The sequence below is a fragment of the Fomitopsis serialis genome (genome assembly GCF_022376445.1).
Source record: "Fomitopsis serialis strain Sig1Antser10 chromosome Unknown B0H18scaffold_227, whole genome shotgun sequence".
NCBI lineage: Eukaryota > Fungi > Basidiomycota > Agaricomycetes > Polyporales > Fomitopsidaceae > Fomitopsis > Fomitopsis serialis.
This window is the reverse complement of record NW_025955187.1, coordinates 6,055-34,040: the sequence shown is the minus strand read 5'-3', so window position 1 is coordinate 34,040 and position 27,986 is coordinate 6,055. Positions and strand designations below refer to the sequence as shown.

Below are 27,986 nucleotides of genomic sequence, written 5' to 3'. Positions count from 1 at the left end.
GGGCCCGGTCAGCGAGGGCTGACGCGGTCGTGCTCCTGCACTTTCTCTCACGAACGTTCACGACCTGGTGCATCTGGACCTGTAGCGGTCGACAGGACCAGTTTTTAGTCTTTCCTTTCTTCTCGTTGTTCTTCAGTGCTCCTTTCCCATTCCATCGCCTCGAGATGTCGGAGTCACTCAACTTGAACCTTATGTGAGTCCTTGTCATACGCCTCGCTACCTGCACGCTCACATACGTCGCGTAGTGCCGGCCCCCAGGTGAGATAAAGTCCGCGTCGTCCCTGGGCAGATGTTGAGATCCTGTGCAGCTCATCGGGGCATTCTTCAACTGGGCGTTGCTCGGTGTCCTCAATATTCAAGTTTGTACGTAAGAGTTTATACTGCTCGATCGCAGCTATACTCAATGTCTTCGCTTGACAGATTTATACCACACTTACTTCCCCAAGGACCGATGGCCTTTCAAGTTGATGGGTAGGTGCTCCGCTTGAGCCCTCACCAACTTAGTCTCATTCGCGTACGTGCTAGTCTATGGCATCCTCGCCTTCGAGTGGGTCCACACTGGCCTGGTCACCTCCGGCTGCATGGATATCTATGTCTACAACTACGGCAATGTTGAGTCTCTGGTATCGTTGCACAATTCCTGGTTCGCCGTACCGGTCATGTGTGCCATCGTCTCCGTGTTCGTGCAAATGTTCTTCGCATGGCGGATATATAAGTTCTCCAACTCGTACTTGCTGGCTGGCGGTGTCGCTACGGTGCGTAGCGTCTCTTTGGTGAAACTGGCACCTTGCTGATGTTTTCTGTAGCTGTCCCTTACGCAAGGCATCTCTGCTCTCGTGGCCGGTGGGATGGTAAGATCCATCGATCCACACCAAACCCCGATGTTTCTGACCTGCGCTGCTCGGTTGTAGATGGAGCCCTTGAAGGCTGCTCAGGATATTGCTCATGGCAGTATCTTCCCTGCCATCCTTGTGTGTAGCTCTTCCATCCTCCGTCAGGCGTGTGCTGACGTGCGATAGGTATGGTTATCCGTCACAGCCGCAGCAGATATCATCATCGCCATTCTCATGACTGTTTTGGTACGTTTTGTCGCCCGCGATCACGTTGAAGCCTTAACCATCGGGGTCTGTAGCTGCTCAAGAGCAAAAACGGCTTGCCGCGAACTGAGGCTTTGATCAACCGGATGATCCAGCTCGTCGTAGAGACTGGCATGCTTACAGGCAAGTAACTGTGTTGTCATGCGTGCGTGGTACTTGTATTGACGCGATCATTTAGCGGGCTGCGCCGTGATCATGCTGGTCCTGGCGAAGGCCCCTCAGGTAGGTAGAGAGGTGACATTCTCAAGACGATTGCTAAGAGCATCTTACAGACGAAGAATACCTTGCTATACGAAGCCCTGTGAGTTTACTTGCCACCTTGCACAGAGGCTCGCGCCTGACCTTCGACTCAATAGCTCGCTCACTATCACCAAGGTGTAAGTGCGACTCGCGTAGACCGTGCCAGACTGAATAATCTGAACTGCTTCACCAGATACGCGAACACATTCCTTACGAACCTTAACAGCCGGGCGCATATGCAAGAGGGCCTTCCGAAGGTGTCTCTGAACCGTCGCGGTATGGAGAGTTCAAACGCTGCCACTTCGAGGGGAACGATCAGTGCCGTCTCTCACCCTATTAGTGGATCATACGAGCTACCGTCGTACCACAAGGGCTACGAGGTCAATTCGTTCAACGAGCAGGTGCGTAGCAGATCTGTCCCGTACGACCGTGAGGCTGAGATTTATCTGTAGAAATCTGAGGGCGACGTTCTGGCCATCGCATGAGCCTTGTCCTTGGAGCAGGTTACTGTGGGACAATGGATTATAACTTATTTGCTCCTTTCACCGTGTAGCCTTTTTTGATACCATTCATTGCAAGATATCACCAGTTTTCAGACATGCGCGTGTGATTGTTACTCATGTTGACGTCGACTTGGTAACTCACCGGCGTGTCGTTGGCGTTATAGTTGTTGCGCTCAATCTCAATTCACCTTCGCGAGATTCAGTGGTGTTTTCTGGAGAACGATGATCTGTTGAGGCAGAGATTCTAGCCTGCTTGTTGACTATTGCTGCATGAGTTATTCGAGTCCAGTTCGAGTCCGAAGTGCATAACTTATTGTCACGGTACTACGTGACCGGCGTCTACAGGGCCGCTGCGGCTACATTCCCAGGATCTGGAGGCTGCCAGTGCCAGCCCTCCTCCTCCAGCCTCTGCCAGCCACCGATCGGCTTTACTTCTTCAGTTGACTGTGGCCTGAAGCTGGAGGCTCTGTCCATTCCTTCTTAGGCTCTGGGATCTCTCAGTGCCGGTGGACGAAGCAGAGGACGTCTTACCGCTGTTGAGCTTGATGCCAGGTGCCGTTATACGTTCTGTACAGCCCGCCCGACTCAAGCGCAAACTCCCTACAACTCATCTCCGCGACGACCACGAACCTAATCGGCTCGTAAAACAATTGGCGGACATAATCAGACGTCACAATCTCTCAAATCCGAGCGACGACGGTAGCCTCTCGGATTCCAATCAAGTAGGCAAGTCGTCGGAAGGGCAATCCGACAGCCACAGCCGCAAGCCGTCCAAACTCTCCGCCAAAGCCAAAGTAACCACACTCTCACCAGCGTGGCTCTGGCGTCCCACATTCGCTGAACGCATCGCACGCAGCAAACAACGACTTGCATACGCTTACTGGTCGTCTGCCCTCACCCTCCTGAAATTCCCGGTGATGGCTGCTACTCTTGACCTGCAATCCAGCACCGTCGTCAAGGCCATCAAGGCCCCGGAGTGGCCCCTTTACTCGTGGAGGACAAAGTCGCCAAATGCACGCCTCATATACACACGGGACGTTGACGAGGCGAACGCTGAGCTCTCCAAGCTGGAACCAGGTCCTCTGGGGCTGGATATGGAATGGAAGCCTTGCTTCTACGCGGGCGAACCTGAGAACCCCGTCGCTCTCGTCCAGCTGGCAAATGATGAGGTCGTTCTGCTCATACAAGTGAGCGCTATGACAAGTGAGTCGTATCATCCCACCAGTATGTTAATGTTGAATGATGCCATGTCTAGCATTCCCGGAGAAGCTGCGAGAGGTGTTGGGTAGTTCGCTGTATGTCAAGGCCGGCGTCGCCATCAAGGGTAGGTCATCCTTGCAAATCCCAGCAACTCGTGTGCTGAGCATCATTCACAGGTGATTGTATGAAGATATATCGAGATTTCTCGCTCATTTGTCGCAACTGCGTCGATTTATCTCTCCTTGCACGCACCGTGGACAACGACCGCTGGAAAGGAGGATATCGGCAGAGCATAGGTCTGAACCGTCTGTGCGAGGCATACGAAGAACTGTCATTGGTGAAGGGAAAGATCACGAGGAGTAACTGGGAACTTATGCTCTCGGAGGCCCAGCAGGAATGTAAGTCGCCTCTTTACTGAACATCAAAGATGCACCCTAATGTCAATTCATCCCCCGCCAAGACGCTGCCAACGATAGTCACTCTGGGTACGCACTCTACCGCCGACTCGCCGCGATGGCGAACGCCATGTCTTCCGCGCCCATGAATACCTGGTACACGTTCGACTACATCGGGAGACCACTCGACTCAGAGACGGGCATGGCGTGGGTCGCGGAGAACCCTAACTACGACCCTGGTCCACCTCCCCCAGTTCCATCCCTGCCAAAAGATGGGGTCCCCGATTACGCTCGAAGCAAGCGTCGCAACCGCCGTCGGGAGACTGACGACCTCCCGCGTGCGTCCGAGGTCTCTGTCATGCACCCACAGCCATCCTTGCTGCTGGAAGACGATGGCGTGATCGTCCCTGGCCCATCCCGGTCGTTACCAGCGCCCAGACCGTACGACGGACCGCCTAGGCATGTGATGGCCATAGGCTCCTTTGCACGGCCAGACGTTCCTCTACTCGTACCACACACCCATCGTGGTCGGGGACAGTTCGATGCGCGTCGTGGGCAGTACGGTCGAGGCCACGCGAACGTGCAGTATGCGCAAAACGGTCGAGGCCAGGTGAACACCCAGTATGCGCAAAACGGTCGAGGACAGCCACCCAACCAGTACGCGCATAACGGTCGAGGACAGCCACCCAACCAGTACGCGCATAACGGTCGAGGACAGCCACACTTCCAGTATGCGCATAATGGTCGAGGGCAGCCACACTTCCAGTATGCGCATAACGGTCGAGGACAGCCACACCTCCACCACGCACCGTATGGCCTAAGACAGGGCACGCAGCAAGGGTTCTACGACTCAGGACAGTCGAACAACGCGCAATCCGCCTCACGACAGTCCGACAGTCGTGATCACTCAGGCTTGTACGGAGGCCCGAGCACTCATGAGCGCCGCGGAGACGGGGAGGGGGAGAGGGTCAGCCCCACGGCCAGAGGAAACCTCGCTGGAAAAGAGGGAAACCACCGCCAAGTGCTGACACGGCGGGCTGAGTGGATCTAGTCTTAAGTAAAGGACATTGTATCTTCACGGACACGCGCACTTGCTTCGTAGCTGCATCTCAGTCGTTGCACTATTTTTGTATTATACCAGTAGGTAGGGTGTACATTGCATCGCATCGCTATACAACACCACCGCTCAGCGCCCTCCATTGATCACCGCTGAGCCTTCTCTGCGATCCGCGCATCATGGGACATCGCCTGCCACGGGCGTAGGATCCAATTTGAGGGTCGTCGCCGTCAAGCGGCTCGCCGGCTGTCTAAGTCAGACATTCAATTTGATACCTACCCTACGCAGACGTGAGAAGTGGTGCTATCATGCTCCGAGCGCAACGGCGAACTAAAGGCGCGTGCGATGGACTAAGCTGCCACGCAGGGGACGAAGACGCCGATGGGCGAGGGTTTCCAGCCGTCGTCCCTCGAAACCCTTCTCCAGCCTGGAGGGAGCCGAGAGGCGGGGCTCACGATCGGCTCCCCTACAGGCTGTGTTTCGACAGCCTCGGCGCGTCCGTTGGGTTCGAGAGATGGCGCCTCTGTTTGCAGGGAGAGGAGGGTGGAGAGGCGCTCGTGCATGAGCAGCATGTCAGCCTCCTGCCAGGTCTGCTAGGAGGAAGTAGGTGAGCTGGGAGCGCGCTATTACATACGGGAGAGGCATACGCTGGATGGAACAGGACGTGGCATATTGAGCACGAGCGAGGCTGCCTTCTCAAGCGTAGGACGACCCTCGCTGAGTGCTCGTAGAAGCTCCTGTACTCTGTTGAGCACGTTCCGTAAGTAACACGTCGGTATCAAGAACGCAGCACAGGCTCACCTTTTTTCTCTGGTACCCGAGAAAGCCCTGGTGGGCCCCAGAGCTGCAACCAGCTTCGAGACGACGTCTGCCCTACTGACGTAAATATCGTCATCCCCATACGCGTCGTCCTCCTTCCTGCCATAGGTGTCCACAAGCCAATTCACCCAGCCAGCGATGCAGCGGTCGTGGGTGGCGTCCTGTTTCTGCTTTTCCTGTTCTGCGTCCAGCATTACCACGTCTGCGTCAGGTGTCTGCGCAATTTGCTCTTGACTGCTAAGGTGTGAGACAGCATTAGAAATCAGAGCAACCGGTAGACTTGGGTGGAGCGATTGAAGATGAGCCAAGAGGGGTGTCCAGATGTTGAGAATGAATGGAGAAGGGTGAAACGCTGTAGAAGATAGCATTCGCTTCCTGTGAGTGATGGTGAGCGTCCTGCAACGATTCCCAAATTTGAAGAGTCGCACTTCTTGGATACCGGAACTAGTGCCCCTTTCTCCAGCAATGCCTCGGCTAATCTGTCCAAGGCCCAGCGTTCTCTAGGGTCGCTTCCCTCTCCCTCTTCGCTGTCGATGTCGTCCCAGGCAGTCGCCGCAACAGGCGCTGCGACCTTCGCCTCCGCAATCCACCGTTCTACGTCTCTTAATAAACGCGCCATGTCGTGCCTAAACTTGGTGGCAAGGCTCGCATCCCGGGCAGTCGCCTTTGCCAGCGCCTTGTATTGTTTCAATAGCGGTGCGATGGGCCGGAGAGCCGGTCGCTGAAGTTGAGACGCATAAGGTGCCGACGGGTTGAGCGTGGGCAGGAAATAATTGTTGAGGAGCCAGGCCATCGCCTGCCGCGCTGCTTCTCTGAGGACTTCGATGCTAGGCAGGTCTTCGTGCGTCGCGGCGTGCCGGAGTTCTACGAGCCATTGAGGGAGTCCTAGCTGTGCTGCGATGCTGTTAATCGAGCGAGCGTACGCGCCGAGTTGTAGCGGGTCGACGAGGCCATTCACGAGTCGAATGACCGCGGTGGAGTAGCCCTGCCTCAACGACAAGTACGAAGAGGACCCTTGACTTTGCAGCGCCATGTCGTGCAGTGTGACCGTGAGCAGCGCATGCGCGGACTCGAGAGCGTGAGGAAGCGATGTCACGGCCTTCCATGCCGCAAGCTTTCGGATCGTCAGACGCACAGCTAGGACAACGCTGTAGGCCACTTACTTTGTTGACAGCGAGCTCTTTCGCGTCAAGGTCATTTTCGTCCGTGTATATCCACGAGCATACTTGTTCGAGCTCGCCGATGTGGGCCCACGGTACGCGGCGCGGCAGTCTCATCCTAGAACCAGTGAGCTATCAAGTTTTGTACTATATGAGCGCAATGCAATGACCCCCGCGACGCGTGAGTCTCTGGGTGGAGACCGAGTGAGAGCTTGATGAGGGCGCGCTGTGCAAATCTGCAACCGGTCACTCACAGGGCTCCTCGAGCGCTGTCAGTCATGCCATATTAGGAAGGACGGTCGATCGACAGGCGATCAGAACAATGCGTCCGGGTACAGGACGTCGAGAACAAGGACGACTCGACAGACGTATAATTCATTCAGGACTATGAACGAGTGCACACAGTCCGGCTGAAATTTCACAGAATATCATGATTGGCATAGGACGGTACAATCTGACTGCACACAGTCACTGGAGGGTAAGGACTACGCAGTATCGACAGTCGGGACTCGGAGTGAAAGCGGCAGCGCCGATGTTGCAATGTTGAACAGCCGATGGAAGAATTACGCTAGAACTTGCACAGCCGTGCCTCAGGTGCGCTCGCTTGCTGAATGAATGTACGGCAAAGTCACTATAAAACTCACAAGGAAGACTGTCAGTCGCCTCCACTCCCCCTTCATCCGTCTTCTGAGGATCCCACTTGTTCTTCCTACAACTCTGATTACTATTTATCACTTACTTTCATCTATTCTCTCATCACCATGGCTATTCACGTGAACCAGCGCGGTGACATCGCCGTTGCTGAGATTATTCTTTACATACCAATCCTCGTCACGGCAGGTTTTCTTGTTGCCAAGCATGGCGCTTCGAGGAAGGCAGGATGGGTCCTCCTGCTCACCCTTTCGCTCAGTACGTATCGTCAGACGTTCTCGGAGCAACAGCAGACTCACTTGACCGCGATCACCCAGCTCGTATCGTGGGGGGTGGTTTACAAATTGCCTCGCAGCAGAACCCGTCGGATGTTCAATTGGACACCATCGCCGCCGCATTGGTATCGGCTGGATTGTCGCCTCTCCTGATGGCTACCCTCGGTTTCCTTGGGACAGTGTCAGTACCATTCCTTCGTCTTTGACATATAAGGGAGTTCTTACCTTTCACCTAGGTGTGAAAATACACTCGGCGAGGACCCACCCTTCGCGATGGGCCTCAAGGTCCTACAACTTCTCGCTACCGCCGCGCTTGTGCTCGGTATCATCGGCGGCGTCCACTTGGGCAGTGCGAAGACGGCATCCGACCTGAACAACGCCCTTACTCTCAGACACATCGGAGGCGCCCTCCTCGCAGTGCTCTTCGTACTGATCTTCCTGGTGCACTTGTTCTGCTGGTCCAACATGAGACGGATCCTGAGAAGCCGACGGACAGTGAGTCGACGAGGTCGTCGCTGCTATCGACGTAGTTACTGACCGGCAAATGCCCTTCAGCTGCTCAAGGGGATCAGCGCGGCTCTCCCCTTCCTTGGCGTCCGAGTGGCCTACTCGGTCCTCTCCGCATTTGCGCCCTCCACGCTCTCCATCTCTGATGCTGGCGTGATCACGACCGTGACGCCAAACTCACCATTGATGAAGTTCAGCCCGTCCACCGGTAGCTGGCTCGTCTACCTGCTCATGGGCGTCCTTCCGGAGTACTGCGCAGTGTTGGTGTATGTAGTCGCGGGAACGCGAACACCGCTGAAGGACAACGAGACGGACTACGCACGCAGCGCAGCAGCTGATTATGAGGACGAGCGGTACAAGTGGTCAGTAGAACAGCCTCTCCCTGCCGCTCAGCCCGTTGGTTGGCCCGGGAGACGCTAGGACGTTGTGTGCGATAACAGTGCTTACTAGCCTCTGTAATTTACGATTTACGGACGTCAGATTACAGTGGAGGATATGCACTCCCCGACAGCAACAGACGATCCGTCGCATGAGGCTGGATGGACTGTGGTATTTTTAGAGTACGCATCGCATTCTGCCACAGCGCCCACTACGGTGATGATAGCCTCGGAGGTGCACCGGGCGCCTTCGGCGACGATCCCATATTCAGGTGTTCCGAGTGCAGTCCGAGTGCAACGTTGATGACAGGCGAAGCGCACTGAGGGTGAGACGAGTCGGATGGTTGAGAAGGGTTTAGAGGGTCGTGAAAGACTTGCTAGTAGATGCCGTATTGGGAGGAACAAGGAGAACGAAAGGGCCTCAAGTAGATCGCATATGTTTGTGACAGGAGATGTGCACGCACAGGCGAAAGACCCTGAGAGTGCCGGCGCAGACGTACTTGACGTACCGAGCCTCCGCGGTCGGTACTGAATATGATCTCAGTATTCGTAAGTGACAGTGGCGCTGGGATCGAGCGCCGGTGTACAGCCAATAGCAAGCTAGAATCCCCGCAGACGGTACGGCAGCACTGCACAGTTCAGGTTGAGATCCTCCGAGTCTAGAATGTAGCAATCTCATTTGGCGCAGCTGATATAAAGCACGAAGAAAGGTACATACCGACATTCCCCCTCCCCTTTCTACTTCGACATTCGGGAATACCAACGCTTTTGACTATCTTTCTGTGACTTCATTCATCACTCGGCTTTTCTTAACTTCTTCGTATTATTGCCCGTGACCATGACTATCCACTTGGATCCCCGTGGTGACATCGCTGTAGCAGAGATTGTCATGTACCTACCCGTGCTCGTCGTCTCGGGCTCTCTCGTGGCCAAACACGGTATTACCAGGAGGGCAGGATGGATCTTCCTATTCATCCTGTCAATTGGTACGTGTTGTCAGACCGACATACAATGATACCACGCTTACCTGTCCACTGGCCCTCAGTCCGTATCGTCGGCGGTGCCACGCAAGTCGCCGCGGAGCAGAATCCGTCTAATATAACATTGGACATCGTGTCCTACACGCTGACATCTGCCGGCGTGTCACCTCTCTTACTCGCAACGATCGGGTTCCTCGCAACAGTGTCAGTATTGTCAATCTGCTTCCAACATGATAGATTATGCTGACCTCCATTACTGCAATCAGATGCCAGCGCACCCTCAGCGATGACCCGCTCATCTCACGGGGCCTTAGGATCATGTCGCTCATCTGCACGATTGCCTTGATCCTTGCCATCGTTGGCGGCGTCGACATGGGCAACGCGAAGACGACAGCTGAGTTAAACCAGGGGGCGGACCTCCGGCACGCCGGCGCCATCCTCTTCGCGGTGCTCTTCGGGTTGATCTTCCTATTGCACATGCGCTGCTGGAGCGAGATGAATAGTATCATGAAAGCTAGGAGGACGGTGAGTTGTTATTGTGCTATCACAAACGAGCTGATGGCTGAACGAACCGTGACTACCAGCTGCTCAAGAGCATCAGCCTTGCTCTCCCCCTCCTCCTTGTCCGCGTGGTCTACACCGTGCTGTCCGCGTTCGCCCCCTCCACACAATCCATCTCTGCCTCTGGTGTGGCCAGCACCACAACCTCTGACTCACCTCTGGCGAAGTTCAGCGCGACCAGCGGCAGCTGGGTCATCTACTTGGTCATGAGCGTCCTCATGGAGTATGCCGCGGTCATGGTGTACTTGGTCGCGGGGACGCGGATTCGGTTGCAGGACGACACGGACTATGTTAAGAGCGCGACGGTTGACTACGACGAGGCACGGTACAGAATGACCGCGGAGCGGAGGCCTGTGGCAGACTGGCCGCGTTGAGATCATTATTGTTCATGCTTGCTTTTTATATAGATTTACGTTATTTGACTTTAATGCTATGGGCGTTGAGCCAAACCTACATATTAAATTGATACTTGCCACGACCGTCACCGGTCATCGGTCACCCGTGACTGTAGTGGTTGGATAGGCGCTCAAGCGTCACTGGTCGGGAGCAGGAGCAGGAGGGAAAAGAGGAATCACCTAAAGCCCAGGTCGATGTCAGTCGGTTTGTCACGTATCTTCGCGGCGGCACTAGCTCGGAGGACCAGAGCCACCTTTTCCGCAAGGTCCGCATCGAGAGGCGTCCTGACTGCGCCGCATTCTTAGCGGTTTTGAAAGCATCGACCGCCGGAATCGCAGTCCATGTCCGCGAGCTCAGCTTGCTGGGCGATCTCTTCCCTACGAACGGCCTTCCTATTCCCGAAATGCAACATATCATCCGCCTCCTTGGTCTCGTACCCATCCGTGTGGACGCACCCCACCACCGCTCCGACACGTCTGGGGCCCACTGAGCAAGACTAGAACAGTCGCTGACATAAATGAGGCTCGGGATGAATCGTCCGCGTCAACTACAGCATCTTGTTCTTGCACTTCAATAAGAAACCGCAGCTTTCCTTCGTCTACGGCAGAATAAAGATACAGTTCGTCTATGTCCATGATGAGTGCTCCCGACACTCACTGAAGCCAGATCACGACCTCTTTTCATGATGCGGAAGTGGTCCCTTCCGCCATGGCATACAGAGCCTCCTTGTCTCCGCTTTCATCTACTAATGCCTTGAGCAGGCCCTTCGGTTTCTTGAGCAATTCCTCAGGACTGCCAAATTCAACCTGGAATTCCCATGTTAAGAGTCACATAGCATAGTAGTAAGCATCGTGTCGACTCACAACACGGCCGGCATCTAGGACCATCTTCATAGACGTCGTCAGATATGATGGTCATAGATCGATACGAAGAAAACATACGATTTTGTCTGCGTCCATGATCGTTTGTAAACGGTGAGCAATCGTGAGCAGTGTGACACCCTTATCCAGTTCTCTCCGTAGAGATTCTTGTATCACAGTATCCGTCGCATAATCTAAAACAAACATCAGTGCGCTGTCCTAGTCCCATGAGCATTGAGACGTACCGATCGCAGAAGTTGCTGCATAGAGTAAATGAGTGAAGAAACGTCGAGAACAGAAGTGGAACTACGCACCTTCATCGAGGATCAACAGCTTGCTCTGACGTACGATAGCTCTTGCCAACGCAAGAATCTGTCGTTGACCAACTGATAAATTGCTTCCGCCACTCGAAATCTGACTGTCAAGAGTGATACGTCCTTCATCCATTTCACTCTGTAGGTTGAAGAGCCCGGCGGCACGTAGGGCGTCATTCAGGACGGCGTCATCATGCTGGTCAAAGGGGTCGAGGTTTTGACGGAGCGTGCCACTGAGTAGCTCAGGCTAGTCGAGCACAGTAATGTGAGTTTCGTCCGATCATGCGAGACCAGGACATACACACCACTTGAGGAATGATCGTAATGTTTGAACGCAACGCATCGAGATTGATCTCATCGGTAGCAAGCCCATCGTAGTAGACTTTGCCTTCCGTGAGGATGCATCGCAATAGCGAGAGTGTCAGTGAGCTCTATGTCTGCGCGTCAGTGTGTGCGTTTCTCGGCCAGCGTAGCCCACTAACCTTGCCGCTACCTGTGCGACCCACTACAACACAACATGAGCACTGCGCACATCATATGCTGATACAAGACTTACCGATGCCTACACGCTCGCCTGACTTCACTTCGAAAGACAGCTCGTGTAAGACGCGAGGGCCATCCTGCAATTCGTGAGACACTGGATCTATCGACAAGTCATCTAGCTCACCGAAGAATAGCGAGAGGACAGTCTTTCCACCTTCAGTCCACCACTTGCTGGCCAGTATGCAGGGGGAACACCGTCAGCAGTTGGTTTTGGTTCTTGCTCTATGTGTACATATTGTTCGATGCGCTCCAAACTGGATAATTATTCAGAGATGAAATCGTGCACAGGACATGAAGAGTTACCTGTTGCCTGTGGATCATGGACAAGCTCTAGCGAAAGCAACGACGACTTGAAACTGCAGGCTCACCTGACACCTCGAATTCGTTGAAGATACGGACCCACCACAATATCATACCACTGAATCCAACTGCAGCGGTGATCAATGATGATATGTGTCTCCGGAAACACAGGATACCGACCTGCCATGTTCAGTGAGAAACCAGTATTGGACGCATTGAAGGTGCTCCCGTACACAAGGTAGGCAGCAAGACCTGTGGAGAACAGGGCACCCAAAGCATCTATGCGGATGCAGATCCACCTGACACTGGTTTAGTCAAATGACGCGCATCCTGCACGAATCCACAGACCGATTGAAATTGTGCAATGTACGAGCAGCAATAGTCCACCGATCGCTACGCGCGTATGACTCCTTCCTGAACCCTTCCTGCGCTCCGTACGCCCGAATGGAAGCTACACGCCGTATTAGAACAGAAATGGATGACAAATGAAAAGCCGCGTACTCAAACCAGCGATAGCAGCGCCAAAGTGCCCAAGCACGGGAGCTCGTGCATTGCTCATTTCGCGCTTCACCGATAACTGTGCCTTCATGTAGACCTGCCCGAGCCATCCACCGAGGATTGCAACAGACGCTCCGGGAAGGAGGAAGATGGGAGACATGATGATAACCGCTGCAAGCTTGCACGCCATTGCCACAGTCAGTTCGACGACCGATTGAAAGTAGTCAGTGATAGGTCCGTCGACTGCAACCGCCGTCAGTCTATACAGCCTATACTTGATGTAGAATATTCAGTACCTGCTGCTATATCTTGCGTGCACCGAGTGATAATCCGAGATGTTGGTGTTATGTCAAGCCACCTAGGGATGATCTATCAGGCGAAGACGGGATTAGGGTGAGTGACAATCGCCTACCTCAGGGTCGTACCGAGGACAGACTGGATGAGTGATACATGCGTGGAGCGTGAAGCTCGCAGTGCGCCGTAGACATAGACGATGTAACCAATACCGAAGAGGGTTGTCTCACAAAGCAGTAGGACACTATAGCCAGTCAAGTAGCTGTTGAGCCCACGATGTCAGCGGACCGGGTCGTATGAAGCAAGAGACAAAATCACTAACAAAGGCACATTGACCTCGGAAGGATCATGTTCCTCGTACTGTTGGGCCCAGTAACCGAGGAACCATATCTGGACAGTCTCACATAGCTGGGACAACACGAGCGTGCCGACAAAGAGTGTCCAGAAAACAAATTGATGCCCACCTCCAAGACTGGAGAAGAACATCCTCACTACTCGCCGTTAATGATATTACTGTAGGGGCGAGAGAGTAGAACGCACATGCTGGCCAGCTCACATGCCCGACGGAGATTTCCTCCGAAAGAATGAGTTTTCCGTCCGACTTCTTGGGTTCGTCGATTGGTTGTTGATCGTCGACGGTGTGCTCAGCCTTCTCGATCTCCTTGTTTTCCTCTTCGATTTCCTTCGACAGTTCCTTGTCCTTAGCCAACACTTTCGACATCGTACCCTGACTGGCAATCCGGCCATCCGTACCAAGGGACACGACGAAGTCAGCAATTGGACTGGCCATTGCTACATTATGCGTCTGAGAGCGTCTTTGGGCAAAGAGTAGTTGTAGAAGACGACAACACTCACCACCAACAGCACAGTCCGACCACGAACAAGATCTCCTTTGAAGCATTTGTCCACGATCCACTTGGCTGTATGCACATCGAGAGCGGCCAAGACGTCATCAAGCAGCAGAATCTCTGCAGACGAATACACAGCGCGAGCGAGTGTAATGCGAGCCTAAAAGTTTAGTGGACAAGGATGAGTCGCGTACAGTGTTTGATCACGGACCTCATTACCTTCTGGCCACCACTGGACAAAGATCTGATGAGCATCGAGTCGGACGCGTTAAGGGAACAAATTTACCTCAGCGTCAACCCCTTCTCGCCGACTTCAGTCTGGTCTCCGGCGTCGAAAAGTGTGAAATCCCGTTTCAAGCCGCATTGGTCGATGACTGCCTAGCTATCATCAGTTCACCGTCAGAGAATGAGTCCGAATGTCTTACCCTTGTTGTAACGTCCCTTGTCATACGGGGCGCCGAACAGAATGTTATCCTGCGAAACAGTCAATACAGGGTACCATCTTTCGTGATGAGCTTACTCTAATGGTCTCGTTCTGTACCCATGACTCCTGCGCCGCATACGCAACACCGCCGGTACGAGGCAGATGATAGTACGAGTCGGGTCCTGATGGGATGTAGTGCATCTCGCCTGTACAAACGTCAATGTCTCTTTGACATCTCATGCATCGATCTTGTACTCACCGAGTAGAGCCATCAAGAACGAAGTCTTCCCTGAGCCAGTAGGCCCAACAATGAGGTTGAAATGGCCGCGTCTGAGCTGTAACTCGTCTTCAATTCGCAGCATGAAATTCCTTCGCGATCTACCAGGTGTGCCTGGTGATACCGGTGTTGATAGGCCATAATTCTCGTTCGCCCACGTGAACGAAGCATTGCGGATGCCGATGATGTCGCGAGTGACGAGCGTCTTAGGGATCAGGGCTTCGGCTTCATGCGAATCCGGAGAGAACTCATCGAGCAGCTCGGTCTGAATAAAGGACGCGGATTTCGTCTACGGTCAGTAGGCTACAGCGAGACTAGAGAACGCACCTTCTTTAGGAACTCATCCACACGATCGAGAGATACTTTCGCTATGGGCAGAGTTAGCGTACACGCGAAGGCACAATGGCTGTCATTACCTCGAATCATGGCAGGAACCAGGGCAAAGACGCCGTTCAAGGTCTGTCTGAGCATATCGAAGACTGCACGTCCCCGTGAGCAAAATCGCGCATAGAGTAATCTCGCAGATTTACCTGACATAGTTGAGAATACCGCCGACGCTGTCAACTCTTTCTTCATGATCAAGGTCTACAAGTATCCTATATCAGTACGGTTGTCAGAGAAGAATTGTACTTTACTGACGTATAATGTGAACGTGGCTATCATCGTAATCAAGGGAATGGCATAGCTGTATGCCAGGTCAACTCGCGGTCATCAAGAGAGTGCAGAAAGGTGACACACTTGAGATTCGCAGTGATGAGCCCCAACATCCTATACCTCCACTGATAGTACAGCTCGTCCTCACGCTTCTCCGAGAGCTGCTGCACGACACGAGGCTCCCATCCGAACAGCTTGATCATGCGGATGACGTTCATAGCTAATTAATACATCAGATTGAAAGGCTCGGAACAAACCTTCGAGGAATAGGACGCTTACATTCAGTGACACTCTGCACGCGAAAATCTGTCTTCTTCATCCTTTCAATCTGGACGTTCTGGATCTTGCCGGCGACGTAGCCAGGGATCGGGAACAGGAGCACCATCGTCGCCATACCAGCAAATGCGCTATGTGAGCATGTCTCAATACTCATCTCCGGCGCAGAATTTGGGGTGTGACTGACCTCCAGCCGAGAATAGAATACAAGAACCATATGCAGAGAGCGAGCTGCAAGGGGATCTCAATAACTTTCGTGCGGTCAGTCAAGTCATTCATTGTCACTCGTGTCAAACAGCTTACCGATTAACAAGAAGTCGCGTCCTTTGATGAGGTTGTCCAGGTCTGTTGTGACCAAGTTGTTAATCTTCCCAACGAGGTTACCGCCCCTCGCTCCTTCGCTCTTCTTCGGTTCCTCCCTCTTACCCTCTCCGGTCGGGGAGGGCGCCTTGAATTTGCTCTTGCCTTTGGCGTTGGTCGACGTGGAAGCGACGCTGATAGTGCTCGCGAGTATCGTCTCGTCTTCGCTGCTCGTTGGACTGTGGTTCTCGCCTTCAGTGGGGCCCAGCGAATGCACGCCTTCCGTCTCAGCGATAGATCCATTCTCCGGGGTGCCAACAGCAGTAGTGACAGTGCTACTCGCGGGTGTGTCGGCTACCTCGGCCTTCATCCGGATACGCAGCGAGTGCTCGAAGAGGAGCTGCGTGATGATACTCGTCGTGCGCACGTGCATGCGCGTCGTCGTGAAGATGTAACACTGGAGCGCGATCGAGCCAATCATCGGCCCGACGAACAGCCACGAGATCCACACCCACGGACGCACGACCGCGCCCTCGCCGTCTGTCTCGAGGTAGTGCAGGAGGTTCCTGATCCCGAGCGGGCTCGCGAAGGACGTAACCACCTGGATGGTCAGCGTGATCGCAAGCACAATGTACTCCGTGCGGAACACGGCCATCAGCCCGAAGAACATGTGCCGCTGCTTCGTCACTTGGAACGGGTCGAGCCGCTTGAAGCTACGCTTGACGAGATGCTTCGCGCTGTCGTAGTCGGCGAGCGGCGGGAGCTTCTCGATGGGCAGGTGCGGGACCTTGTATGCCTCGAAGACGGTCGGGTCTAGCCACAGGAATAGCATCATCGAGAGCAGCGACGCCGTTTGCTCCGGGATTGGTTTCCAGGCATTCTTGGGGTCAGCGGGTGTGTACTGCCGAGGGACGAGCAGCGGCACCACTACGCCCGCAACCGTGAGCAGAGCAAACATTCCCCATAGGAGTGCGCCTTCCGCTCCGTCTATCGGTTGAAGAGTGTAGGTCGCAAGAGGCCAAATGTCGCGGTAGACGAACACAACCCATGTGAAAGCCAGCACTAGGGCCAGGTGATGCGTTGCGAGCTTGGCGGATCTCGCGTTGACTGCGACAGAGAGTACGCCGAGAAGCGATGTATAGCCCTGAAGGAGTGCGCGTCAGCAAGAACATATGCACTTTCACTCGGGGCACTCACATATGTCAAGCAGAGTGCAACGTGCGGCAAGACCTTGGAGTTCAAAGGCGAGGAGACTTGGCGAGAAGTAAAGACCGCGGTGAAGATGGACAAGGTAAGGAGGGCAAGCGTGCACAGGAGACGCAGAACACGGTAAGCGAATATGATCGGTCCACCGTACTGAGCAATATGTTGTGAGACAACGGACAAATGCTGTTGTTCCCCAGCAGCATCGTCTACTGAGTCGTTCTCCGAGGTCGCAAGCCTCTTGTACAACTTCTTCACGGGCTCCGAGCTCGCGATTAGCTGGAGGAGCAATACGAGCAGCGAGGCTGTCGCCACATATCCGGGGAAGACGAGGGTGTTGGCAAAGACAGTTCTGCGCTCGTTGAACATTAGACTTGTCTCAACAACGACAGACATGCCACGTACTTTGCATCCTCTATCTGCAGCACACTTGCCGAAGTGAATGGCCTACTAAAGCTCGATCCCTGTTCCAGGTAGAGCTGAGACGAGTCCCAAGTCGACTGCCAGAGGCTGGCCAGATATCTCTGGCTTTCCATTGCCGCCTACGAGAAGACTGAAGCTCGTGGCATCGAACAGCCTTGCCTGGCCCTGAGTGGGGTATATGAACGGGCGCTTCGAGTCAAGGGCAGCGGCAGGCCTGATTTGACCATTGAGAAAATCCGAAGAAAATCATTACAGTAATGTACCGGTCCTTGAAACACTACGGGTCCTTGAAACGAATTGACTTCACTCATTTTCACTGAACCTCTGAGGCCCCAAAAAATCACGATAAATAGAATGACACTTGATTACATCTCCTAGATATTCAGTTCAATGGTACGAGCACAGAAGCCCATACAGTGTGTCGAGAAACCCGAAACTCGTGTTTCACGACATTCTGTTGCCCGATATGGTAAGCGGCGCTTATATCAACCAGACGTTGTACGAAATCCCTTGCACTGGCGATTGTGAGCTATCACCAGGAAGTTCAGAGCAATCACTATACATTCCTTCGTCTTCACTGGCCCGACTGAGCAGTATTATTTGCGATGAATATGACTGCATAGCTGCCGAAGCATTGACATGCACTCACAAAAGTTGCCATTTTAGGCAGGTGTTTCAAGGACTGGTCCCGCCACCGATAAGAGAATTTTGAACTGATCTCCATGCTGTCACAGAGCCTCTGCATGGATAAGAATGTAGAATAATTTATATACTCATACAGAGTGATACAAAACGTATATGTGGTCCGATCTTGGGTACGACACGTTCAACGGATGTGGTAGGCCGAGAAAGATTTGAGTGTTTCAAGGACCGGTACATTACTGTACCCTGGCAGTTGCACGCGGTTCGTTGTCGCCGCTCCGAGATCCGCGGGCATTATGGTTGTGATGACGGGTTTCTTCTGCAATGAGATAATGGGTTTCCCTACGCAAATTAGAATATATTCAAAGGAGTATTGGATGCAAGAGTACGCTGCAGTACAGAGAAGCCGGCTCCTGGGCCTCGATGGCAGGTTGTTTGGATGCAGCGTGCCCGATCTTATCTAAGATCCTTTGTCCCGATCTCATCATGTGTCTTGCTGCCCTCGGGAGCAACTCCGACTTGGGATCGGGCAGGGATCGGGAGTCGCGCTGCCAGTGCCACTTGCACGCGTCGTTGCCTTACCCATGCCCAGTTCACTGTGACCCAGTCGAAACGCAGTGTACACAAGACACCGATTCAGCGTCAGTAGGTCAATGCCGCGTTTACACAGGTGTGCAAACCTCTGACCTTGCCTGCTTATGCATAGCATGCTTCCCGAGCTACCGGTTGAATTGCACGAACGCATACTCGAACACCTTCAGGACGAGCGGCGAATCCCACGGATGTGTAGCTTGTTTTGCCGTGCATGGGTTTTCTTCACACAACGCCTCCTCGGTCACATCTATTGTCTACCTCCGATGTCTGAAATATACATTCTGCGGTTCAAGTCGATCGCTAGCAACATATCAACAGAAACAAAAACAACTACAGTACAAGTACAACACTGGGGAATCAGGGTGACAGTCGGCCGGTCAGTCTTACTTGGCATTCTCTTTGAAGTAGTCCAGCGGTATAACACTGTCCGGAGTGAACTTCCCGTCCGCTATGTCCTGCCTCATCTTCCGTTCGAACCGCGAGTCCTTCTCTATCAGCCGATTCATGAATATCCCCTGCCCCGCCCCCTTAGTATCGAACGCGTATTCCCAGATCTTCCTCGCTCCCGGTGCATCAAGTCGGAGCTGTTTCATGATGCGGAGGGGAACCCTGAATTGAACTACACACGTTTCCAGTGCGTGTAGCGCAGTATGCAGATACCCTTGTTCAGAAACATTTGGGTGTCAGATAACAGAATGCGGGTGACCTGTATTGAGAAAGACATACAGATGTGCTGCTCGTCATCCCGAGGTAATAGCATGGCTGCCTGATAGAAAGCCCGCTGCGACTCGGAGAAATGATTGACTGTGGCGGCGAAATCATCGTCGATGTTTCGAATCGCCATGTGTTCGTGGTAGAACCCAGTCGCGCTAGAAATTATTATGCGAATCAATACGAGGTGTCACAGAGATGAAGAGCAGTTAAACTAACGCCAATGCGTGAGCCTTGGGATAGACGCCGAACGCCGACACGAAACCACGGACATCCCCGTAGTCCTGATGTCCCCCTGGAAATGATGCTTGTCCGATCTCTGGCATCTCACGAATGATGCTTTGTGCCTCTTCATACAGGGCTTCCAAAGGGGCTATCGGGCTCTGCGGGGTTATTTCTGTGATTTTGCGACTTGAAGCCTGGATAAGATTATGTATCAGTCGACTAGGCAACTTGAAGTACGGTGGTGAATGGCATGCACGTACAACCCTCAATGCTTCTAGTCTCAGCCTACGAAGACCCCTCATCCAATGTAACTCGAAGATCTCGCCTTTGTCTTCGCGAGGGACACCTTTCCACGGGCCCGTCCGTCCCCATTCAAGCAATTCCAGCGCCGCGTTATAGTGAGTGAGGGCCTCTTGTGTGCCTTTCTGGGTGTGCATAGCGAAATACCCTCGCATGATCCTAACGCTAAAACAAACAGGGTATATGAGCCGCCAGCAGATTCTGGCAACCGCACAGCATACTTACCGGATAGTGGTATCAATCGAACGGCGAACTGAATCCCAGCCTCCTTGCTCTTGACGTATCAACGCTTCTCTTATGACTTCTTGCACCGGGACGTCGTCGCGCCATGCACCAGTGGCCTTCTCTTCCATTGCCACTATTTTGACACCCGCCTTCAGGTTATGCTAATCGCGACTCTTCGAACATCATACCTTGTTGAGGCCATTTGTCCGACAAAATTGGCGAGTGCATGTTAAATACACGATCATCGATGAGTATGGCGTTCGTGATACAGGCCACGACCTACAGCGCATCACTACAAACACTGAGGAAAGACACTGTGAGACCCACGTCTTGGCAAACAAAGACTTCTATTCCACGGATCGTTGGCCACTTCCTGAATTGGGTCAAAGTAAAGATGCCCCTGTCCCAGAACTAGCGAAGTAGTCCACGACTGCGAAATTGTCAACGAGGCACATACGTACCTCAGAAGCTCGCAACAGAACCCAGGCCTTTGCAACAAAGTTAGCACGGCATGTGAGAAACAGATCTCTGATCACTCACACTGCTGCTTGCACTCTCGGGCAAACGAGCCTGGAGCTCTTCTTTCATCGCTTTGGCACGATCCGGAGGCCACCTGCCTTTCATCTCCCTGATCCCCGCTGAGACTTTCGCTGCTTGGTCCTGCGCGGTCTTCATGTCGACCTCCCACTGCTCCTTCTGCTTCAATATCGCGGCAGTGAGATCTTGCTTCCGAGTCGGCATGGATGCTATTGCTTTCTTGAAATATTCGGCACTCTTCTCATATTCTCGCAAACCCTATCCACGATGGGGACATGATGAGAGGAGAGAGAGCCACAAAAACGGAAGCGCACTTTGCATGCCGCAGCGAGACGACCCCAACCCTTCGCATACGTTGGGTCTAGTTCTGTAGCCTACATTCAAATTCATGATGACCCGGGTCAGTGCGATCCGTTTGGCATCGGCAGAGAGAGGGCAGAGCTGAACCTTCTGCGCATCAGATTTTGCCTCCGGGAACCTGTACAGACATTACTTGAGCGCGCATACAGCATATACACGCCGGCAACTTACATGTCCAAGTGGATCAAGGCCGCCGCGCGATTGGCATATAGGATCGCGTTCTGATCATCGTGCGAGATGGCCTGCCCGTACTTGAGCCACGCGGAGTAATATTCGCCACTTGCGAACAACGAGTTCCCTTCGGATTTAAGCTGCAGCGCAAGCGTAGAATCAGACATGGCTGATGACGTGCAGCTCAGGCGGCCACCGCAGACTAGAGATGGTTGTATGCAGCTATGCTTGCGAGCTTGAGGCTACTAAGATCGATACGGTCAGTTTGGGCACAGATACGCAAGCAAATACATGCAAATACAGTATAGGGTTCCCCTTCACTCCCAGGGATAGCGGACCCGGGGCGATCGTTCTTAAGAACTTCACGGTATGCCAGAAGCAGCTTGAGTGACGCATGTGACGATCCCATCGCGACAGTTGTCCATTAATCTTTGCCGCCGATCTGTGAGTAGCACGTATATGTCGTCTATCGAAAATGAGCACCCGAGAGCGGAGAGCAAAGGTTTATCGGCATGCCCTTGCGGTACAAAGCAATACATAGGTAGCATTGAAACAGCGGGCACCGATTCCATTTACACAGTTGCCCGATTGGCCTGTGCTCCACAGAGGCGCCCGCCTTGTTTCCATCCTCGCTCAAGCGCTCATCAGCGGCGGAAACTTGTCGTCAATACGGATTGTAGCGTGTAATCAGGAATGTATATTTTGCACCATGGTCACTGGCAAACGTGCACAAGTATCAGTTTCGATGCATGAAATTTCAATCCACGACTACTGATACGAGCCAGTGGACTCACCGGGACTACAACTCGAATCGCAACACTTCGTGGCCACAGCATTCATGGGGTCCACGGTGCATAGTTTGGAAGCATAGGATCCTCCAATGTGATTTTGCCGTCCGCCAGATCCTTCTCTATCTTTCGCCCTATCTTCAGTACCTCTTCACAGCACACGTATGCACCTTGTTTCGCGGCCTGCGAGAATTGCCAGATCTTCATGATATGGGGCAAAGCCAAGCGCATTTGTTTCGTCACATTCAGAGCTAATCCAAAGGGACCGCCGCACATCCGTAGCGCGTCAAACGCAACATGCAGGAACCCTTGCGTACAGTGCAGATCAGCCACAGTACATGGGACAGTGCACGACGTACATGCATGCTTCTCGTCGTCCTTTGGATAGAGCATGGCTGCTTCCAAGTAAGCCACATGCGCCTCGAGGTAATGCTTCACTATCGTTGCCCCATCCTCCTCTCGCGGTGGGTATTGATCAACTATCTTCTGGTGATAGAACCCGACCGTGCTATACAGGGACACGAGTGAGCTCGTGATACAGAGGGAGGCATAGAACAGCCTACGTGAGTGCATGAGCCTTGAGATAGATGCTAAAGGCCGACACAAAACCGGGTCCACGTCCTCCTTCAGTAAGCACTACTGTCTCGACCTCAGGTATTTCGCTAATCATACTCTGTACCTCTTCATATAAGGTCTGCAGAGCGGCCTCGGGATGGGGCAGAATCGCACAATCCTGAGAGGAAGGCGCGCGTCAGATAACAAGTATATACGGCACATCACAATTTCGTGCACGCACAGCCCTCAGTACCTCTAGTCTCAATCCGCGGACAGCCCTCACGAAATAGTCTTCAAAGACATCTCCTCTGTCTCGCGCAGAAGCATCCCGCCACGACGCCGTCCGTCCCCAATTGAGCAAGTCCAATGCTGCGTTGAAATGCTGGAGGGCTACTTGTGTATTCGCGTTCACATGGGTGGCGAGGAACCCCTGCATAACCCATATACTGGAGTAACGGGAACTGGATAAGCAGTCAGAACAGTGTCTCCGCGTGTGTGCCATACCGGACAGTGACATCAACGGCATTACGAGCGGCGTCCCAGCCTTCTTGCTGTTGCCGCTTCACTGCCTCTGCTTGTATCCTTTCTACCGTTAAGCTAGGCCATGCGCCTGTTCTTCTCGCTTCCAACTTCGCTATGTGGTGCCCACTGTCAGATTATGGCTCTGACATTTATTGCAACATACCTTGTTTGTTGAACATCTCCAACCATTGGAACCCTTCTATGCGAAAGACTCGCACATCAGTGAGAATCGCGTCCGTAAGACTAGCCAAAACCTGAAACCTGTCAGCCGACGCGGATGACAGAAAATCGGGGAGGCTCACGCCATCGCACCCGCCCCATTGTAGTCCGGCGGGGGTCATACGCGTCTTCACTTGCGTCATGCCACGACTACCTCTGTCCCACAGCTGACGGAACACTCTGAGCCCAACAATCTTTCTGCCCATCTTACGCTATGACGCACCCTGACAGCACGCAGCATAACCCACGCCTACATACCGAGCTGGGTCAGCACGCGCACCACAGACTGTAGGCATCACTCACGCTGCTGTCAGCATTCTTGGGGTAACCAGCCTGCAATTCGTCTTCCATCGCTGCGACACGATCCCACGGCCACTTGCCTTTCATAGAATCGCCGTCGACAAGTATGCCGGTAGCTTTAGCCAATTTGGTGAGCGCATCTTTCTCACCGGCTTCGCACTGCTCCTTCTGATTCAACTCTGCGGCGGTGACATCCCGTTGAGGCAAGGCGGCCAATGCCCTCCTCCAGCATACCGCGCTCTTCTCGTACTCTTGTAAACCCTTTCCATACGAGACTGTGATTGAAGGAGAGACGATATCAGAGAAAACGGAGACGCACATCGCATGCAGCGGCCAAACGTCCCCAGCCTTTCGCGTACCCCGGAGCCAGCTCTACAGCCTACACAAATAGTCCAGGTCAGTGTGATTCATTCTTTGGGAGCTGCAGCACGACCTTCTCAGCGTCGACTTTGGCTTCATCAAATCTGTGCGCACGAGTCAGAGACACCACGAGCAGCGGTACAGCGGTCATACCACTTACTTGCGCAAATGAAGCGAGCAAGCCGCGCGATTGGCGTACAGGATCGCACTTTGGTCGTCATGCTGAAGGGCCTCTGCGTACTTCGCGGACGCAGTGGTATACTCGCCTTGACCAAACAGTGTGTTCCCCTCGGCTTTCAGTTCTTGCGCTCGTGCAGTATTAGACATTATTGACGTGAACTTGCAGTCCTACAGGTCGAGGTTCAAGCTCAAGTTCAGGGGAAAGCGGTTTGAGGATCCGCGTGTGTTCAACGAAAGAGCTGAATTGATACCGGAATGCGTGATGATAGTAGGGCACGAGGATGCAAGTCATGGTCGGCTACGAACTGGTTATGTTCAACGCCATGCGCAGTACTTAGCGCCACCAAGGATTCAATATTCAATTGTCCCAGGCCCCTCAGAATTGTCCACATATGTACCTCTTTGATACCTCATCACGACGCCTCTACCAATTTACCGTCGTTTGAAGCCGAAGACGTTGTGCAAGGACAAGTGTATACGCGATCCCAATTATGTTCAAGGGCATCGAAAGGTGTAGTGCCGCCGCTGTCGGGGACGCTGGTGGCGAGCTGGCCGCGTTGAAACAGCTGCACTCATCGTTGTTCATGCTTGTTCTTTTAACGTTATTTGACATTCGATGGATGTTGAGCCAAGCCTACACAGCAGGGAGCTGCGATGTGCAAGCAGATGTCCTCAGTTCTGAGAACTACACGCACCGGAGGCCTGGTCATGCAAGTCGGTGTGTATACGAGCGGACGGCACGCACCGCACTACATAAGCAGACATCCAACGACAAGGTCTGGAACGGTGAACAAATCATCTCATAGCATATACAATACAGAACAACAACAAAATAAAGATGTCCGAGCCTCATAGTCAAGCACATCCCACCCTGTCCGTAGACAGCTAGGAAGCGCTCCGGCTTAATTGGGCCCATATGAAGGTTTGCTCTTCCCTCTTCACGCGCAGTACCCCAGGCCATTGCAGATGCGAGACGAAGAGTTGCTGCACGATAGACGAGCAGCGATGATGAGGGTTCGTGTTGAAAGAGAAATCGGAACTTGCGCGCTTGTATGTGGGCGGAAAGTGCCGATGAGAGGCGCTCATGGGCGCATGCATTCGGCTCGCATTATGATTCAGCTCGCCCTCTTCCCTGAATCCCTCCTCTTGCCACAGACGACACTCCTGCCCTATCGTAGGACGACCATAGCCATCTCCTAGCCTTCTACCTTTTTTTTGCGTTTCCTATCCGCCAAATGGGGAAACTTAACATTGCCCATCATAAATCCTACCACCCATACCGACGAGACAACATCGAACGGGTCCGACAAGATGAGGAAGAGGCGCGCCTGAAGGAAGCGGTGCAGGAGGGCAGGATGATGCTGGCAGTGTGTAACTCTCTTTCACCTCTGGTTCCCCTTATGTACGGTGATGTGATGTCGTATCGCAGGACTCTGAGGCTCGGATAGACTTGCTCAGGCAGAGGGCCGGGCTGGCAAGTCAGCGGATCACCCAGCAAAGAGAAGAAGGGGACGAGGAAGGCCATGAAGCTGAGAGGAATGAGGCTGGTCCGTCGAGCATCATGTCCGGTGGCCACATTAACCTGTTCGAGGACGTTGAGCGGGTGAGTAGGTCATCCTTGTGCCATTCATCGTTCAGCAACTTAATGCCTTCCGGCCCCGTCAGCAAATGGTGCCCGTCCATGGGCGATCCACCAAGAAAGCCGCCCCAGAGACTGAGAAAGGGATACCGCTCGCGCCTTTGGAGAAGGACCTTAAGCCATGGTATTCCGATCACAACAGCGGAAAGGGCAAGGATCGCGATGAAGCACGAGAGTATGTCAGCTGCACGACAGGTTTATTTGTGTACTGCTGAACACCTTAACAGGTCCCGGGAGCTCGCCCGTAAATCTGTGAACGACCCTTTGACATCCATCAACCATCAACTCTCCGCGCGCCCTGGCACACAGTCCACACGGTCCACCTTTCGCTCTCGTCCATCGCGTCCCGATAGACCACCGCCCTCCTCTTCCGAGCCTCGTAGTGCGGAAGCGGCGCGCATGAATCGCGAGTCCGCAGAGAGGCAAAGGGCCCTCGAACTCATACGGAGGAAGAAGCGTGAGACGGCTGGGAGTGAGACACCGAGCACCGTGCATGGTGGGGTCGAGGAAGGCTATCGGGACGTGTTCAACAGAAGAGAAGTCGACGAGGCACGTAAGCACCGGGAACGAAGGTGGGATGAGAAGGATAGGAGAGACAGGAGAGATAACTTTCATGTGCGGTGGTAAGTTTTGTTTAGCATGCACTGACGTCTGAGGGACTCAGTATGTATCATATTGGTGTTACTGGAGAGCTTCCTCTTACCAAACATCGCATTGAGGCGAGGCACGAGACGAGCAGAGAAGGAAGTCACAGCATCATGGTGTAAGGTTTGGCACGCAATGCTTCCCTCATTGCGCGCTCACCGGCACTCCAAAGTCGAATGAAAGTACCGGTACCCTGGATCCAGCTTTCTAACAAATGTCGGATCGATTTCTTCACTCGGTTACCTGTCTTTCTCTCCGCGACCTGAGAAACACTACGGGAATGAAGCTGTCTTGGTTGGTCTCACCCGGTAAACGGTCTAGCTCACTTGGATACCCTGTTGCCAGTGCCCTTATCGGAAGGGGTTGGCGAGATGCCGGCCGTTTATTATGGCGTAACAACCACTGTATAATGCCGCTGAAATCCCGATAACAAAGTTCAATGACGCTTCATTGACTGGTAAGACTCGGTATGCTGACATCATACAGCGTGCTTCCCTCACGGACTTCCGACGAGCATGGTCGGCATATATACCTTGGGTCTCACTTTCTCCCCGTCTTTCCCATCCCCATGCCTCCCGCACCATTCGACACCCTCCCCTCCGAGCTCATTGAGCGCATCCTGCTCTTTTGCGACGTCTACGATGCAGCCGTGAGTCGCGATCTCGAGATACGCTGAGCACCAGATCGCTCACACCTGCGATCATCTCCAGAATCTCGCACTGACAAGCCGCACAGTTCGCAGGCTCATCTACCAGTCGGAGGATCAGTACTTCTGGCGTGAGCTCTTCCTGAGCAGGCCCTTCGACGATCTTCGCAAGGCGCCCCCGCCGCTGACCACCCAGAAGCCGGCCTTGCAACCCGATTGGAAGACGGGGCTCCAGCGTAGGGTCAGCGCGGATGCGGTCGTGCGCAATGGTACCACTGGTCCGCGCCTGCACCGCGCACTCGAGACGCTTGTGGCCGCGGTAGAGACCGCCCTTCCTGTCAGCGATGGCCCGGGTGCGGACGAGTCGGAGAACCTGAAGTGGCTCGATACCCTCCTGCGCTCCGCCACCTTCGATGAAGAGTCTCTCCCCCTGCATGAGCAGCAGCTCCTCGGCCGGCTCATGTCGTACCTCGCGTTGACATACGAGTCGGGCGAGTCGAGGACTGCCGAGACCCCGCAACTGCGGTTGACTCGGAACGAGATGCGGCGGACGAGCCGGTGCTATGTGTACGACCTCCGCCGGTACAAGGAGGACACGCTTTGGGGCCCATTTATGCGCGGCGAGAAAGGGGAGCTACGCGCGAACTGGGTGCATATGCAACACATCGTAAACGTCGTGGCGATGAAGCTGCACGAGCTGCCGGGCCTCGCGCTGCAGATTTACAACAAGCCCCGCGCCGGGATTAGTGCGACGCAGGCGTACTCTGCGCCCTTCGCGCACGAACGTAAGCCGCATGACTGGGCCGGCGTCGCTGGGACGTGGCGGCGTTTCGTCTGCTTCATGGACTATCGGTAAGTAGTGTGTTATGGTGTTCTCTCGGCCCCGGACACTCACACCCGGACAGGGATCTATTCGGTGCGTATTCATGTGTGCT

General features: G+C 53.7%; 1 protein-coding gene across 1 annotated transcript; it reads right to left on the bottom strand.

Moving 5' to 3' along the window:
- Positions 1-10,898: 10,898 nt before the first annotated feature.
- B0H18DRAFT_889646 (uncharacterized protein) lies at positions 10,899-17,378 on the bottom strand (the record flags this gene model as incomplete). The annotated part of the gene is made up of 31 exons (XM_048041277.1): positions 10,899-11,024; positions 11,082-11,105; positions 11,160-11,292; positions 11,389-11,639; positions 11,698-11,823; positions 11,875-11,897; positions 11,949-12,012; positions 12,060-12,182; positions 12,293-12,363; positions 12,416-12,534; positions 12,584-12,686; positions 12,737-12,976; positions 13,030-13,091; positions 13,146-13,289; positions 13,350-13,518; positions 13,568-13,832; positions 13,883-14,035; positions 14,095-14,107; positions 14,162-14,249; positions 14,301-14,349; positions 14,396-14,505; positions 14,559-14,841; positions 14,904-14,944; positions 14,993-15,055; positions 15,107-15,161; positions 15,216-15,261; positions 15,315-15,450; positions 15,510-15,637; positions 15,694-15,757; positions 15,810-16,950; positions 17,004-17,378. 31 exons carry the CDS (start codon positions 17,376-17,378, stop codon positions 10,899-10,901), a joined length of 4,788 nt encoding a protein of 1,595 aa, XP_047885555.1.
- Between the last annotated feature and the right edge of the window lie 10,608 nt (positions 17,379-27,986).